General features: G+C 46.8%; 1 protein-coding gene across 6 annotated transcripts in view; it reads right to left on the bottom strand.

The window, feature by feature from the left end:
• The window catches only part of LOC138292835 (dedicator of cytokinesis protein 7-like), a 512,184-nt gene that overhangs the window by 143,475 nt on the left and 351,221 nt on the right, over window positions 1-17,488 (bottom strand). For all 6 annotated transcript variants that reach the window (XM_069231649.1, XM_069231647.1, XM_069231646.1 and 3 more), the window contains 3 exons: window positions 14,265-14,349; window positions 6,609-6,705; window positions 6,271-6,405 (listed from right to left, as the gene is read on the bottom strand). In XM_069231649.1, coding sequence (XP_069087750.1) covers window positions 6,271-6,405; window positions 6,609-6,705; window positions 14,265-14,349 — 317 coding nt within the window. The remainder of the gene's footprint in view (window positions 1-6,270; window positions 6,406-6,608; window positions 6,706-14,264; window positions 14,350-17,488) is intronic.

A 17,488-nucleotide genomic window follows, 5' to 3' on the forward strand; every position in this document is an offset into this window, starting at 1 on the left:
AGTCCTACAAAAACGCTTCTGGGGCAGCCCCTTCCACACCCTCCGGGAAGCCTACTACCCTCAGGTTGCATCTTTTGGACCGTCCCTCCGCATCCTCCACTTTAATCTTCAACTTTATTGTCTTGGCCTCTAGGGTAGCCACAATATCCTTTAAGTTGCCTAGCTCTGTTCGTATGGTGCTCACCTGTTTCTCCGTGGCCACAGACCTCTTGCCACAGCGTGCAGATCTGTCCTCAACAAGTTAACGTTTATTGCAACTGCTGCAATCTGTGTCTGTAAAGCTTGCCCAGATGCCTCTATGGCTGCCAGAATCTGGGCCCCAGCGGGCTCACTCATTTCTCCTGGCAGTCCACCAATAGTGCGCTGTGAGCCTTCTCCTGCCGGCTGTACTGTGAATTGGTCCATCTTAGTTTGCTTCACACCCTTTGTCCACTTTTCCTTGTCCATAGTGCCTGCCGTGGTGTAGCGCGTCCCGGACCTGCACTATGAGTAAGCAGTCAACAGGTAAGAATCCCAGGATTTGTGCGTGCCATCCAGGATCAAGCACTACTAAGCCCAGTAGTGTCACTGACCAAGCCGGCACTACCGTCACGGCTTGCTCCTGGTCATGACCGAACTCCTCTGAGCACCAAGAGGTGCAGCAAGGGAGGGGGGTAGTGGGGACAACCAAGGTCCACCCGCAGCAGCTATCCAGCAGTTCCAATCTGCACCCCTGCACTCACTGTCCAACGGCGGCTCTCATCAAGGAGCACCAACATCCCCGCTGTAGGTGGCCCCACCGCCTCACTCCCCCCAGCCGGCGTTAACCCCTGCCACCAAATGGTAAAAAACAGATGGGGGGGGCAGAGTCCAGTCCCCAGGTCGGGCCCCACAAACTGCAGTTCCTTCGTGCTGTGCTAGGCCTCTCCCGCCACCGCTACCTCCTCCGCAGCATTCCAAGCGTGGCCAAGCCCCTCAGCTTCACAGTGGTACCTCCTCTCCCTTTCCGGGCCCAGTCTCTCTGCCAATCGCGCAGGCCAACCCACAGGCCAAGCCTCAGCTGCTCTGTTGCTTGTTTTCTTGTTTTAATTTTTATTTGGGGTCGCGACTACTGCCCCGATTGTTGCCCTTCTCCCCCCGGGCGGCGGGGGGCCACAGCACAGTCTCCTCCACTGCTGCACTCGCATCAGAGGAGGGGCCATGGGGGAGCACAGAGTCCGAACCCCTGCAGCCCCTGCCTCAATCTCCATCACCGGGTCAGGCCCTGCAGGCCGCAGCCCCTCTGCACCGCAGTAGGCCACACTCACTGCCGCCTCCTCCTCCTCCGCAGGCCAGGCGCTGCGCTTCAGACGACCTTGCTCGGGGAAGTGCACTGCTAGAAACTCCGACCCAGTGGCCCAGTCTCAGTGCGCTGCCTCACCCAGCATTCAGGGGGGCTCACACGCCGAGCCCCTCAGCGCTGGTTCCTTCACTCACTGTCCGGGCCGGTCTCTCCTCCGATCGCGCCAGCCATCTTGCCGGCCAGACCTGTGCTGCTTTCTCGGAAGGGTAATTGGTAAAGGGAGGGGGAGTAGCCACTTCGGACCATTTGTAAAACCTACCTGTCCATTGTGAGCGATTCCCAATGGGACAGGTGACAGCAGATCCTGCAACTTGTGCAGGATAGAGTGTTGGACTAGGAAGGGTTGGAGGCTGCAGCAAGTTGGTGGACTGGATGGACTGCTGTCTCCCTGATCCACGAGCATATGAGATCCTGTGTCAACGGCCACACAGAGGCAGTGCAGCTTGAGCAGCTTAGTGGCTGGATGGAAATGGACGTGGTTGGGTGCCCCTTCCGTAGCCATGAAAGAGGTGAAAAGCAGACAGGGGTGGGGGTGAGTGAGGTGCGGCTGTAAGGCAAGGGGACTCCTTAAAGCACTCGAGCGCAGAGTCTGCTTTGTCTTTGAAGGGACGGGTGCCATTCAAGGGCATGTCCATGAGTGATTCTTAGACATCCCCCGAAAAGCCAGATGTTCTCAACCAAGCATGGTGACATAAGGCCACAGACAACGCAACCGATCTTCCCAGTGAGTCGGTCATGTCCAGCCCACAACCTATAGTGAACTTGGCTGCATCCCTCCTGTCAGCAATGGCTTGGGAGAAAGGCCCAGGCCTCCTCCGGGACCTGCGACAGCACCTGCGCGACCGTATCCCCTAGGATATGGGAATAGCAGCCCAAAAGGCATGCAGTGTTCACAGACCACAATGCCAGACTGGAGGAAGAGTGCATTTTCTTCTCAAGTTGATCCAGTCTCTTTGATTCCCTATCCTGGGTGCAGATGGGAATGTGCCTGATGAAGAAGCCTGGATGACAAGACTCTCAGGTGTAGAGTTTTGGGCTAGGAATTTAGGGTCGTTCGGCGCAGGCCGATGGCGGCGGGCGATTGTCCTGTTCACAGGAACCCCTGTGCTGGGTCTGGACCAGGTACCCAGAAGGACATCAGTGAGGGCTTCATAAAAAGGCAAAACGGGTTCTGAGATGGAAACTTCAGGCTGAAGCACCTCAGTCAGATGATTAGTCCAAACTGCCACAGAAGGCAGCTCAAGGCCGAGGATCTCAGACACCCTTCTCACCACCATAGAATATGATGCTCCTTCCTCCGTAGCCACAGTACGAGGAGAAAGCATGCCAGTGTCAGGAAAGGTATCCAGACCACTAGTTTTGCCCAATTCCCATGGGCCCAGTCCATTTCAGGGTCTTCCAACTGGAATTCTAAAAGGTCCTGTGACCCGTCCACACTTTACCAGTATCCGTACCCATAAGAATAAGGGTCAGGATTCAACCTGGGGAATGAGGGCCCCATCAAAGATGGGACCAGGGTCGAGTGACACCGGTCCGCCTCGGAGTCGGTTATAAGTATGGGTTCGATATCGATCGTGGGCCCGATTGACGTTGGAAATGTCAATGTCTTTGCTGGTGCCAGGTAAGGTCGAGTTGGCATGATCAACATCCCAAGAGGCCAGTCAGGCCCAAAGCTGCTGGCACGTAACTCAACGGGGCCCCTGCAACCCCTATATGCCCAAAGGCATCGCAGGGGGATCGATCTGCCCAAAAATGAGGCGCATGGCCTTATAGAATTCATTGATTTGTGCAGGGGTGGCTCCAGCTCCCCGAAACTCAGGGAGGATCAGAGTCGACCCAGAAACAGGCTACGAAGATGGCGGTCGAGAGCACTGATGCTTTTCCTGCATTGCATCGCCCGAGCGACGGGGTGAATTCAACGAACATTTGTTCTTCTTCGACTTCTGCTTCTCCTTGTGACCCGAATTTCCCAAAGACTTTAAGTGGGACGAAGAAGAATGATGATGGGTCCGCGAGCAGTCTTGTGACCTTCCTCTTAATCAATCCTGAAAGCGACAGGGAGTCGAGCGCCGGGCTGCCACGAGCTTTAGGGACTGCTCCCTTAAAGCTTTCTGGTTCATGGCCGGACACTCTGAGCATGACTTCGGATCATGGTCGCGTGCCAGGCACCACAAATACACAAGGTGCAGATTCGTCACCGAATTCATGCAGTGACAGGAGACTCACGGCTTGAAAACGGTCTTATGTGACATCCTTGATGCACCAAAAAATGTCAAAGAACTCGACAAAACAGTTGAAGTCAATCAAAAAACAACTGAGGGTGGCTCTTTCCAGATCTGCACGTAGGCTGGCGCAGAAAGAAAAGAACTGATGTGGGTGGCGCATATATATGACCACGATGTCATCACAGTGAACACAACACCATTGATGCACACAGAGTGGACCAACACCACCTGAGGGCGCACAAGGGTACTGCTCGAAGAATGATCTCTGGATTCAGTCTGACACCTGGGAAAAATTCTAGGGTAAGGAGCCTGCAACTAGACATCTCCATCAGATAATTTGGAATTAATTTATGCATTTAAGTCAAACAAAATGAATCCATAACAGTAAGCACATCAATTGTTTAAAACTGTGGCAACAATAATCACAAATCTACCAAACTGAAAATAGATAACATGTACCAAAAAGTAAAATATTCAAGTCTAAGATCTGCTGAACAAATCAAATATTCACTCGCTACTATCAAGGGCAAATGAAACTGAAAATAGTCAAACCAAGATCTGCTCTATCAAAATTAATACAACTTAACAATTAAACTTAAAATGCAATGCTTGGTTAAAAATAAATTAATCCCCACACACATGAATATATTAAATTAAGAGACAAACAAAAAAGTTCTATATCTTCGGTAATGCTCTTTCTGGTGCATACTAAGGTCCTGATTAACAAATAGCCTCCACATTCATGGTGGAGGCTCCACAGTTGTGGCAGGATCTCCGCACTTGTGGTATCTCTGCAGTGCTGTTTCTCATTGAGGAGATCTCGCCATGAGTGGAGAGATCCTGCCATGAGTGCTGAGATCCCACCACAACTACGCAGCCTCTCCCACAAGTGCAGAGGCTCTTTGGGAATCGGGCCCTATATCTACCTGCAGATTCCTCATCATTTGAATATACCAGGTGCCAGCCTGGATCCGGAAACTCTTCAATAGCTCTCCCATTCCTGTATGGGGCACTGGCTCCACTTTGGCACTGTATGCAAAGACTAGAGATTTTGACCATGGTCGTGATTTACGTCATCCAGTTATTTCTTCTTGTGCTCGGATCATACATATTTTGGCCTCTTTGTCTTTAAGTGCTCTGGGATACATCTTCTGGCACAACACACAGACTCCAACGTCATAGTCACAATTCCAAGCACCAGAGGCAGATGTCAAGGGGGGTCTGTGATGGACATCTGGCTGTCAAAATCCCAACAAGGTTTAAGTTCAGGCAGCTTAAGTTGTGACATAACAAGATGAAAATTGCCCCAAAACATAATTTTGTTAAGAAATTGTCAACAACATTGATACTCCTGAGGAGATTATGGGAGCTCCAGGAGGCACAGATGGTGCAGAAAAAAAAAGGAAAATACCGACATCACACCCATAAGGGCGCTCTATGGCTTCAGTGTTGTCACAAGGTGTTGCATACTGCACCAAAGTGCAGCAGGCACCCGCCGCCAGCGTGTGAGAACTATTGAAGAGTTTCTGGATCCAAACTCCTGCCTGAGATATTCAAAAGGTGAGCAATCTGCTGGTTGAAGTATCCACTAGAAATATCTATTCTATTAAAACGAAATAGTTTCTATCAAAAGGTAATCTTTTTCACTAAAACTAAATGTTTTCAATGAAAAATGATATACATTCAATATAAACAAAACTCAAATGTATTCAATCACAAAAAATTAGATCAATTTATTAATGTAATACATTGTCAAATCAAGACAATCTTATTTCATGATTTACTTAATATAAACAAAAACTACTATTTCTCAATAAACACTAAATGTATTCTACTCAAATTGAAAACTAAATCTGATCAATTCAACATAGAAAAAAACTAATATTCTCTATTAAAACAAACAGTCTTTATCAAAACTAAAATGGTTCATTTAAAACTCAACGCATTTTATTTAGTCAAATGGATTCACTGGAAATCAAAAAGTGTAAGATACATTACTCCACCCCCTGAGTAGAGCAATTGGCTTGCTCTTGTGTGAGTGGGTGATGTTCTAAACCCCTCCATAATCTCTTCTAACTCCCCCCTAATTGCATTCCCCTTTGTATTAAGTCTGCCCCCTTTCCTACCCACTCACTCCGGTCCCTTCCACATTTACTACTAATATGTATTCTTACATATGGGAAGACACCGCAGTGAGGAGGCATTAAACACCACAAGTAGTTTTGGAATTGCAATTTGTAGTATACTTTTTAGTGCTACAAAATATACTCAAAGTGCAGTTTGTGAATCAGACCTATTAAGTCAAGATAAACTGCATGTTTCACATAAAAATACAACTATCATATTTAAAAACAATATTTTGTTAATAAACTACAACTAAAACTTCCATTTAATAAACTGAGTGCTAAATGAATTCAGTCAAAACCAATATATATATTCATTATGCTACAGTACAGGCATTGAAAATAATTAAAGAATAACTACTGTTCTATGGACTTACCAATACCCACAAATGCACACACAGACACACACACAACTGTAGCTTTGCGTTCATCACTACACAACAGAGCAAGCACATTAGAGCACGAGAAATTGTTGAAGACCACCAGACAACTTGTACACCCCAAAGAACAATGTAGGATGGCCCAATTTAAAGATCAATAGGCATTCCCGCAAAACTGGAAGAGATCATTCTGCTTAGCTGAGTGTCACTTAAATACTTACCTTGCACACCAAAGAGCGTTGCGTGGCGAAACAGTGCTGCAGGAAGAGTGCGCTCTGATTGCAGGCCATGCTATGCAGTAGCACCCGCAAGACCCCACCCAGAATACTCTCCTTGGCCTCTGACAGCAACACCGTCTGAAAACAGAAACCAGGAAGGCAGGGTCACAAAGAGAGAGGAATGAGGACAAGACAAGGAGGAATAAGGAGGAGACCAGGAGGGAGAAGGATGGGAAGAGATGAAAAGGGAGAGGACAAATAGAAATTCAAAATTAAATATTATACTGCTTGCAAGTGCGTTCATGTTATTTGAAGATTTAAGACTGATCTGGTGCTTCTACCTGAACAATGATCTCAAGCGTATCCAGCACCACAAGGTTGGCCTCGGTAGCCAGGTTTCCATCCACCAGAGACTCGAGCTCCAGCTCACCTTTCGTCCTGCAAGCAACAAGTGCAGTGCCATTAACAGGTTAGTGAGTGGTGCCAATAATAGCCTTGCAGAGTATCGTGCCATAAATACTGCAGTGAACGATACATCAACAAACTGGCGAGCACGGCCACTAGCAAGGTAGTGAGCAAAGTGATTAACACCTAGCAAAGAGTGTCTTTAACAGCCTAGAGAACAATGCAATGCCTACTGAACAACACCAACACCAGCCTAGTAAGTAGTTCCACTGATAGCACAAGAAGCACTGCCATTACCGCCCTGCTAGCAGTGATACTTTGCATCATAAGTCACAGTTTCATTTTCTAACCAAATGAGGGTGCCACAAAGTGAAAAGTGCCATTAAAATTCCTGAATGCAAAAGGTGAAGTCAACACTACAATTAGGAGTCTACTAAACAGTCTAATTATTAGCTTGAGTGGATTTTGTGCTATTAACAATCTAACTAGGAAAATTCAGAAAAGATGCACAGATCCTTTCACAGTGTAGCACACAAGCACCTGATTGTGACGGAAAGGTACTCTCACCCTCAGTCAGGTATATATTTCCCTATCGCCATTAAAAACAAACATGTTGAGAGCAGGCACTGCATAATTGTAGCACTGAAATCTCACAACGATTTGACTGAGCTCACTAACAAACGTACTAATGAGGCAAAGAGGGCAACATTTTCTGCAGTCAGTAGGACAAAGTAAAATCACACCCCGTAGAGGCGATGGCAGGGAACGGCTAGTTTTAAAGTAACAAGGAAGGTCATCTCTAAATTGGCAGGTGGTATTTGTTTAGGTGTAAGAACAAGCATACTCTTTATACAGTTGGGAACGCAAGTACCTGAAAGTTCTATATTCGCCAACATGAAATGGATAGTTAAAATTACAAAAGGAAAATGTCACTTACCCAGTGTACATCTGTTCGTGGCATTAGTCGCTGCAGATTCACATGCTGTGCATAGTCCGCCGTCTGGTGTTGGGTCGGAGTGTTACAAGTTGTTTTTCTTCGAAGAAGTCTTTTCGAGTCACGAGACCGAGGGACTCCTCCTACTTTGGTTCCATTGCGCATGGGCGTCGACTCCATGTTAGATTGTTTTCCCCGCAGAGGGTGAGGTTGGAGTTGTGTATGTTAGTAATAGTGCCCATGCAATGGAATGACTAAGTATGTACAAAATGAATGTTAAAGTAATATATTTACAAATGTACAAATGTTGAAGATTACTTCCAAACGGCTACAGGCTCCCGGGGAGGCGGGTGGGCGCATGTGAATCTGCAGCGACTAATATCACGAACAGATGTACACTGGGTAAGTGACATTTTCCGTTCGATGGCATGTGTAGCTGCAGATACACATGCTGTGCATAGACTAGTAAGCAGTTATCTCCCCAAAAAGCGGTGGTTCAGCCTGTAGGAGTGGAAGTAGTTTGAAATAAAGTTCTTAGTACAGCTCGACCTACTGCGGCTTGTTGTGCAGATAACACGTCTACACAGTAATGCTTAGTAAATGTGTGAGGCGTAGACCATGTTGCTGCCTTACATATTTCGTTCATTGGAATATTTCCTAGAAAGGCCATGGTAGCACCTTTCTTTCTGGTTGAGTGTGCCTTTGGTGTAATAGGCAGCTGTCTCTTTGCTTTAAGATAGCAGGTTTGGATGCAACTAACTATCCATCTAGCTATACCTTGTTTTGATATTGGATTTCCTGTATGAGGTTTTAGAAATGCAATAAATAGTTGTTTTGTTTTCCTAATTAGTTTTGTTCTGTCAATGTAGTACATTAGTGCTCTTTTGATGTCTAATGTATGTAGTGCTCTTTCAGCTATTGAGTCTGGCTGTGGAAAGAGCACTGGCAATTCTACTGTTTGATTTAAGTGGAATGGTGAGATGACCTTTGGTAAGAATTTTGGGTTGGTTCTTAGAACTACCTTATTTTTGTGTATTTGAATAAATGGTTCTTGTATAGTAAATGCCTGAATTTCACTCACTCTTCTTAGAGATGTAATGGCAATGAGAAATGCAACTTTCCACGTTAAGTATTGCATTTCACAAGAATGCATGGATTCGAAAGGTGGACCCATGAGCCTTGTCAAGACAATGTTGAGGTTCCATGAAGGAACAGGTGGTGTCCTTGGTGGTATTATTCTCTTTAGGCCCTCCATAAACGCTTTAATGACCGGTATTCTAAATAGGGAAGTTGAATGAGTAATCTGCAGGTAAGCAGATATTGCTGCGAGATGTATTTTTATGGAATTAAAAGCTAGATTTGCTTTTTGTAGATGTAGTAAATATGCTACTACATCTTTTGGAGATGCATGCAATGGTTGGACTTGATTATTATGGCAGTAACAAACAAATCTTTTCCATTTACTTGCATAGCAGTGTCTAGTGGATGGCCTTCTAGCTTGTTTTATGACCTCCATACATTCTTGTGTGAGGTTCAAGTGTCCAAATTCTAGGATTTCAGGAGCCAAATTGCTAGATTCAGCGATGCAGGGTTTGGATGCCTGATCTGTTGTTTGTGTTGTGTTAACAGATCTGGCCTGTTGGATTGGTCCTTAGGACTACTTTATCTTTGTGTAGTTGGATAAAAGGTTCTTGTATTGTAAACGCCTGAATTTCACTTACTCTTCTTAGAGATGTGATGGCGATGAGAAATGCAACTTTCCATGTTAGGAATTGTATTTCGCAAGAGTGCATAGGTTCAAAGGGTGGACCCATGAGTCTTGTTAAGACGATGTTGAGGTTCCATGAAGGAACGGGTGGTGTCCTTGGTGGTATAATTCTTTTGAGGCCTTCCATAAACGCTTTAATGACAGGTATCCTAAATAGTGAAGTTGAATGGGTAATCTGCAGGTATGCAGATATTGCTGCTAGGTGTATCTTAATGGAAGAGAAGGCCAGGTTCGATTTTTGTAAGTGTAGTAAGTAACCCACCACATCTTTTGGAGATGCGTGTAACGGTTGAATTTGATTATGATGGCAGTAGCAAACAAATCTTTTCCATTTGCTTGAATAGCAGTGTCTAGTGGATGGTCTTCTGGCTTGCTTTATGACTTCCATACATTCTTGTGTGAGGTTCAAGTGTCCAAATTCTAGGATTTCAGGAGCCAAATTGCTAGATTCAGCGATGCAGGGTTTGGATGCCTGATCTGTTGTTTGTGTTGTGTTAACAGATCTGGCCTGTTGGGTAGTTTGACATGAGGTACTACTGACAGTTCTAGTAGTGTGGTATACCAAGGTTGTCTTGCCCATGTTGGTGCTATCAGTATGAGTTTGAGTTTGTTTTGACTCAATCTGTTTACCAGATATGGAAGGAGAGGGAGAGGGGGAAAAGCGTACGCAAATATCCCTGACCAATTCATCCATAGAGCATTGCCTTGGGATTGCCGGTGTGGGTACCTGGATGCGAAGTTTTGGCATTTTGCGTTTTCTTTTGTTGCAAATAGATCTATTTGAGGTGTTCCCCAAATTTGGAAGTAATTGTTCAGGATTTGGGGGTGAATTTCCCATTCGTGGACCTGTTGGTGATCCCGAGAGAGATTGTCTGCTAGCTGGTTCTGGATCCCTGGAATAAATTGTGCTACTAGTCGAATGTGGTTGTGAATTGCCCAATGCCATATTTTTTGTGTTAGGAGACACAACTGTGTCGAGTGTGTCCCCCCCTGTTTGTTTAAATAATACATTGTCGTCATGTTGTCTGTTTTGACAAGAATGTATTTGTGGGATATCATGGGTTGGAATGCTTTCAATGCTAGAAATACTGCTAACAGTTCTAGGTGATTTATATGTAACTTTCTTTGATGTACGTCCCATTGTCCTTGGATGCTGTGTTGATTGAGGTGTGCTCCCCACCCTGTCATGGAAGCATCTGTTGTTATCACGTATTGTGGCACTGGGTCTTGGAAAGGCCGCCCTTTGTTTAAATTTGTACTGTTCCACCATAGAAGCGAGATGTATGTTTGGCGGTCTATCAACACCAGATCTAGAAGTTGACCCTGTGCATGTGACCATTGTGATGCTAGGCACTGTTGTAAGGGCCGCATGTGCAATCTTGCGTTTGGGACAATGGCTATGCATGAGGACATCATGCCTAGGAGTTTTAATACCATTTTTGCATGTATCTTTTGATTTGGATACATGGCTTGTATCACCTTGTGAAAATGTTGAACCCTTTGTGGACTTGGAGTGGCTATCCCTTTTGTTGTGTTGATTGTCGCTCCTAAGTATTGCTGTGTTTGACACGGCACAAGGTGTGACTTTGCATAGTTGATGGAGAAACCCAGCTTGTAAAGGGTTTGTATAACATAATCTGTGTGGTGTGAACACTTTGTTAGCGAGTTGGTCTTGATTAGCCAATCGTCTAGGTACGGGAACACGTGTATTTGCTGCCTTCTGATGTGTGCAGCTACTACTGCTAGACACTTTGTAAAGACTCTTGGCGCTGTTGTTATTCCGAATGGCAACACTTTGAATTGGTAGTGTATTCCTTTGAATACGAACCTTAGGTATTTCCTGTGCGAGGGATGTATCGGTATATGGAAATACGCATCCTTTAGATCTAATGTTGTCATGTAGTCTTGCTGTTTCAGCAGTGGGATTACGTCTTGTAATGTCACCATGTGAAAGTGGTCTGATTTGATGTAGGTGTTTAGTGTTCTGAGATCTAATATTGGTCTTAGAGTTTTGTCTTTTTTGGGTATTAGAAAGTACAGTGAGTAAACTCCTGTGTTCTTTTGTGGACCTGGTACTAATTCTATTGCGTCTTTTTGCAGTAATGCCTGAACTTCTAGTCCTAGAAGGTCTAAATGCTGTTTTGACATATTGTGTGTTTTCGGTGGGACGTTTGCAGGGAGTTGGAGAAATTCTATGCAATAACCATGTTGGATAATTGCTAAGACCCAAGTGTCTGTTGTTATTTCCTCCCAAGATTTGTAGAACTGGCTTAGTCTTCCCCCCACTGGTGTTGTGTGAAGGGGTTGAGTGACCTGTGAGTCACTGCTTGTTTTGAGGGGTTTTCGGACCTTGAAATTTTCCCCGGTTTCTTGGGAATTGGCCCCCTCTGTATTGGCCTCGAAAGCCTCCCCTTTGGTATTGTCCCTGGTAGGTAGGCGGTGTTGTTTGTGAGGTGCTGGCTTGTGTGGCTTGACCTCGAAACCCTCCTCTGAAAGTGGTTTTACGAAATGTGCCAAATGTGCCTCTGCCCTGCGGGGAATAGAGTGCGCCCATGGCTTTAGCTGTATCAGTGTCTTTCTTTAATTTTTCAATTGCAGTGTCCACTTCTGGGCCAAACAATTGTTGTTCATTGAACGCCATATTAAGCACTGCCTGCTGTATCTCGGGTTTGAAGCCGGATGTGCGCAGCCATGCGTGCCTCCTTATTGTTACAGCAGTATTTATTGTTCTTGCAGCTGTATCTGCTGCATCCATAGAAGAACGGATTTGATTGTTGGAAATGTTCTGTCCCTCTTCAACCACTTGTTTTGCCCGTTTTTGGAATTCTTTTGGGAGGTGTTCGATGAGATGCTGCATCTCGTCCCAATGGGCTCATATCGCGCTAGGAGTGCCTGCGAGTTGGCGATGCGCCACTGATTTGCAGCTTGTACTGCAACCCTTTTCCCGGCTGCATCAAACTTTCGGCTCTCCTTGTCTGGAGGTGGTGCGTTGCCTGATGTGTGCGAGTTGGCTCTTTTATGAGCTGCTCCTACGACAACTGAATCTGGTGTCAGTTGTGATGTAATAAAAGCAGGGTCTGTGGGTGGTGCCTTGTATTTCTTCTCCACCCTTGGGGTTATTGCTCTGCTTTTAACTGGCTCCTTAAAGATTTGTTTAGCGTGCCTTAGCATTCCAGGGAGCATAGGAAGGCTTTGATAATTGCTATGGGTGGAGGACAGGGTGTTAAAAAGGAAGTCATCCTCGATAGGCTCTGAATGTAGCGATACGTTATGAAACTCTGCTGCCCTAGCCACTACCTGAGCATACGCTGTACTGTCCTCAGGTGGTGAGGGCTTAGTGGGGTACGACTCAGGGCTATTGTCCGATACTGGGGCGTCATAGAGATCCCATGCGTCCTGGTCATCTTGGCTTATGGTGGTATGAGCTGGTGATTGTGACGGAGTCTGTGCCGGTGATATAGGAGGTGCTGGTGGTGGAGAGGGTGGTGGAGTTACCTTCTTCACCAATTTTGCTTGTGGTGTTGTTTCTTGTTGTTGGAAATCTAGTTTCCTTTTTCTTCTGATTGGGGGAAGGATGCTGATCTTCCCTGTACCACTTTGTATAAAGATCCGCTTTTGCGTGTGATCTACAGTCGTTTGTAATTCCTCCTCAAACCTGTGTTTTTGAAGTTGGGAGGACAGTGATTGTTCCTCTGAGTAGGAACTGGCTTTCGGTTCGGTTGCTGGGCGTTTTGCCACCGAAACCGTGCCTTTTGTTATTTTCGGCTCCAACGAGATTTTCCTCTTTTTCGGCGTCGCACCCTCTCGGTGTCGACCATCTTCGGTGCTGCTATCTCTGTGTCGAGCAGCTTCGGTGCCGCTATCTCTGTGCCGAGCAGCTTCGGTGCCGCTGTCTCTGTGTCGAGCAGCTTTGGTGCCGCTATCTCGGTGTCGACCCTTTTCCGCGGCACCTTCTCGGTCCCGAGATTGCTGCGTGCCTGTGTCTCGACCTGAGTCGGACGATCTCGGCACCGTCTCGCCCTTCTTCGGTGCCGATGGACGGTCACCTAATTTATGGGTTGAGCCATGGCCTGTCAGCAGTGGCGTCCCCTGGGCTTTGTCTGTTTTCCCCTGTGATGTTTGTTTCGACGTCTTACTCTCGGTTTCTTTGACGTCGAATTCTTCCGAATCTTATTCGTGGATGGAGAATGCTTCTTCTTCTCCCTCTTCCTCGAACCTTTGTTGTCCTGTCGGCGTGGACGCCATCTGTAACCTTCTGGCTCTTCGGTCTCGGAGCGTTTTTCTCGACCGACACGCTCGACAGGCTTCACACGTCTCTTCTTTGTGCTCGGGTGACAGGCACAAGTTACAGACCAAATGTTGGTCTGTATAGGGATATTTACTGTGGCATTTAGGACAGAATCGGAACGGGGTCCGTTCCATCAGTCTTGATGTTGCACGCGGTCGGGCCGACCAGGCCCCGACGGGGGATCGAAATTACCCCGAAGGGCTACCGGAGCTCTTCTGGATTCGGTGTCGACTCTAATCTAACCCGATACCGAACGAAACAATACCGACTAATTTTCCGTTGATTCTGACTAACTTTCCGACCCGAAACACGGAGCGAAAAGGAACACGTCCGAACCCGATGGCGGAAAAAAAACAATCTAACATGGAGTCGACGCCCATGCGCAATGGAACCAAAGTAGGAGGAGTCCCTCGGTCTCGTGACTCGAAAAGACTTCTTCGAAGAAAAACAACTTGTAACACTCCGACCCAACACCAGACGGCGGACTATGCACAGCATGTGTATCTGCAGCTACACATGCCACCGAACATGGAAAGTATTAAAGGAGGACACGCAAAAGCCTCTAAACGACCAATGAAACACATGCACAACTTCAGACTCACTTGTCCACGCGGTCTGAGTTCTGTCTCCAGTGAGTGATGTTTTTCCTCCAGCGGACATTCTCTTGGTTTCCGAAGGGGCTCCGCTCTGTAAAGAAAACATTTTTTATTTCAATTTTAATAAGTACAACCCTCATGGCGGCACACCAGACAGCCATGACTCTCAGAACAAGGCAAAACCCCTCAACATTAACAGCAGTCAACAGGGCACTGTACAGAATCATACAAAGCCACAGACTCCCAGCTCATCGAACAAGGTCCTTCTGGCTCTGCTGCAATTTATCTTGATATGCAAAATCTTCACATTATGGAATTATATACAACTCAATCTTACACATGGACCCGAACATAATGTTCAAAACATGTCATAGTTGGATGTCACAAACTCAGGTCTGCCAGGAAACTTCAAATGTATATGGAAATACAAATCCTGCATCAATTCGAGGCCATGTCAGGCGTGTTAATAAGTAGAGGCAGAAAATGTGTTCACATTTACCCAGGCTGCTATTTCCAAATTGTTGTTGTGAGTAGAGTACTACACTACGACTGTTCAGGAGCTGGAAAGTTAAATCACACAGACAGAATCACATTTTAACCGTTTTTAAATATTTTAGAATGCTGTTTGAATGATCATTTTTAAAAGCGGAAACTGAAAACCTGAATTTGAGTGTGAATTGTACATAAAGGGGGAATTAGAAAGCATTAATGGTACTGTGCACTTGGTAGCCTGATCAGAGTCTGCATTTGCACTTTAAATTATTGACCAAAGAGACGCCAGTGAGGTCAGTACTGTAGTGTTCATTTGCATAGCCAGTGGCGTACAAAAGAACAAAGGCCCCTGTAGGAAACTGTCCCCTTGTTAGCAGTTCCCTCACTTTTTGCATGATAACTGATGCTAACTTGACTGAGTGTGTGCTGGGATCCTGCTAACCAGGCCCCAGCACCTGTGTTCTTTTCCTAAAACGGTACCATTGTTCTACAATTGGCCCACCCCTGGCCCACAGCTAAGTCCATTGTAAAAGGTACCAGTGGTACCAACGGTGGGTCCCTAAGGGCTCCAGCATATATTGTGCCACCCTAAGGAACCCCTCACCAAACACATGCACGCTGCCAAAGCAGCTTGTGTGTGCTGGTGGGGAGAAAAAGGTAAAGTTGACATGGCATCCCACTCAGGGTACCATGCCCACAAACCACTGCCTTTGGCATAGGTAAGTCACCCCTCTAGCAGGCCTTACAGCCCTAAGGCAGGGTGCACTATCCCACAGGTTAGGGCATAGTTGCATGAGCAATATGCCCCTACAGTGTCTAAGCTCATTCTTAGACATTGTAAGTGGAGTGTGGCCATACTGAGTATATGGGCTGGGAGTTCATTACGAACTCCACAGATCCATAATGGCTTCACCGAAGTCTGGGAAGTTTGGCATCATACTCCTCAGCACAATAAACCCACACTGATGCCAGTGTTGGATTTATTGAAAAGGGCATCTTAGACATGTCCTCTGTGTTTTACCTAGTCCTTTAGTCACGGACTGGCTGGTCTGTGCCAGCCTGCCACTAAGAGACATATTTCTGACCGCATGGGGTGAGAACCTTTGTGCTCTCTGAGGCCAGGAACAAAGCCTGTACTGGGTGGATGTGCTTCACACCTCCCCCTTGCAGGAACTGTAACACTTGGCAGTGAGCCTCAAAGCCTCAGGCCTCCTATTACAATGCCCCAGGGCACTCCAGCTAGTGGAGATGCCCCCTCCCCCCCGGGACAAAGCCCCACTTTTGGCAGCAAGCTCAGCGGGAAACGTAGGAAAAACACAGGGGAGTGACAACTTCAGCTGCGACCACTCCTAAGGTGTCCAGAGCTGAAGTGACCCCCTCTTTGCAGAATCCACCATTTTGGTTTGGAGGATAGGGACCATAAAGGTTAGGTCTGTGTCCCCCTCCCCAAAGGCAGCGGACACCAGAAGGGTGTAGTCACCCTCAAAGTTCGTAGCCATTGGCCAACTGCCCTCTGAACCCTGTAGCACCCCTAAATCCCGGATTTAAGGGCCTGTCCGAACCCAGCTCACCAGATTCCTGACAACCTCAAAAAGAAGAAAGAAGAAAAGAAGAAGGACTGCTAAGCTGACCCCCAGCAGAGAAGCCTGAAGACACCAAGTGACTTTTCCCCAGCCCTACAGGCTGGTCTCCAGCTTCTGAAGCCCTGCAACCAAAAGGTGATACATCCTGCAGGACCAGTGACCTCTTAAAAGTCTCAAGAGGACTGTCTGCACCCCAGAGAACCACAAACTCCCTGTGGACAGCGGCCCTGTCCAGAAGGAAACACCAGCAAAGGACTCCAGAACCGCCCTGGATCTGCGAGTCATGTCCACTCTGCACCCGACGCCCATGGCCCATTGTCCAGGTGGCTCAACTGACTAGAGCTGGTCCCCAGGTGATTCCAACTTGGTGTCCACCCTGGGTTGAACCCTCCTGTCCAACACGACAACGCCTGCAGCCTAAATCCGGAGGACCCCCCTGAAAGCGACAGAACAGGACATAGAGGTACGCCTGCACCCGCAGCCCCCTGGCCTTGGAGAATCCAACCTTCTGTGCGGCAATGACCAGCAGGCGGCCCTCCTCCTTGTCCAGCCTTTGGAACCGGCCCCCTGGACTTCACTAGCAGCATCTTTGTAACCCCCAGGGGCCCCCTATAGGAAAGCATTGGGAGCCCAACGCGGTGTTTTCACCCTGCACCAGGCTGCCCCTGTGCCATTGAGGGTGTGTGTTTGGTGCTCACCTGTGGCCGCCCGGTGCTCCTCTAAACTCCCCCAGGTCTGTCCTCTGAAGATGCGGGTACTTAAAGCAGGGGCACTGATTCCGAGTGCCCCAGCCTCCATAGGAGGCCATGTTAAATTGACTTCAACTTTGACTTCTGCACCCGGTCGGCCCCATGCTGCTGGTGGTGGGTGTTTGGGGTTAACTTGAATCCCAACCTGTGCACATCCTAAACTACCAAAGACTGGAGCTGTAAGCCTTGTACTTACCTTCCCCTTAGAACTATATTTGAAAATTGCAAGTGTTGACTTTTGAAACAGATTATTGCCATTTATTTGAAAACCGTATAACTTGCCAATTTGAAACAAAGTGGTATTGTTAGATATGCTGGATACTTGCTTGCAAATGAACTTACCTGCAAACTCAATCTTGTGGTTCTAGAAATAAAGTAACAATATATTTTTTATATACAAAAATCA

Source organism: Pleurodeles waltl, chromosome 4_2 (genome assembly GCF_031143425.1).
Source record: "Pleurodeles waltl isolate 20211129_DDA chromosome 4_2, aPleWal1.hap1.20221129, whole genome shotgun sequence".
NCBI lineage: Eukaryota > Metazoa > Chordata > Amphibia > Caudata > Salamandridae > Pleurodeles > Pleurodeles waltl.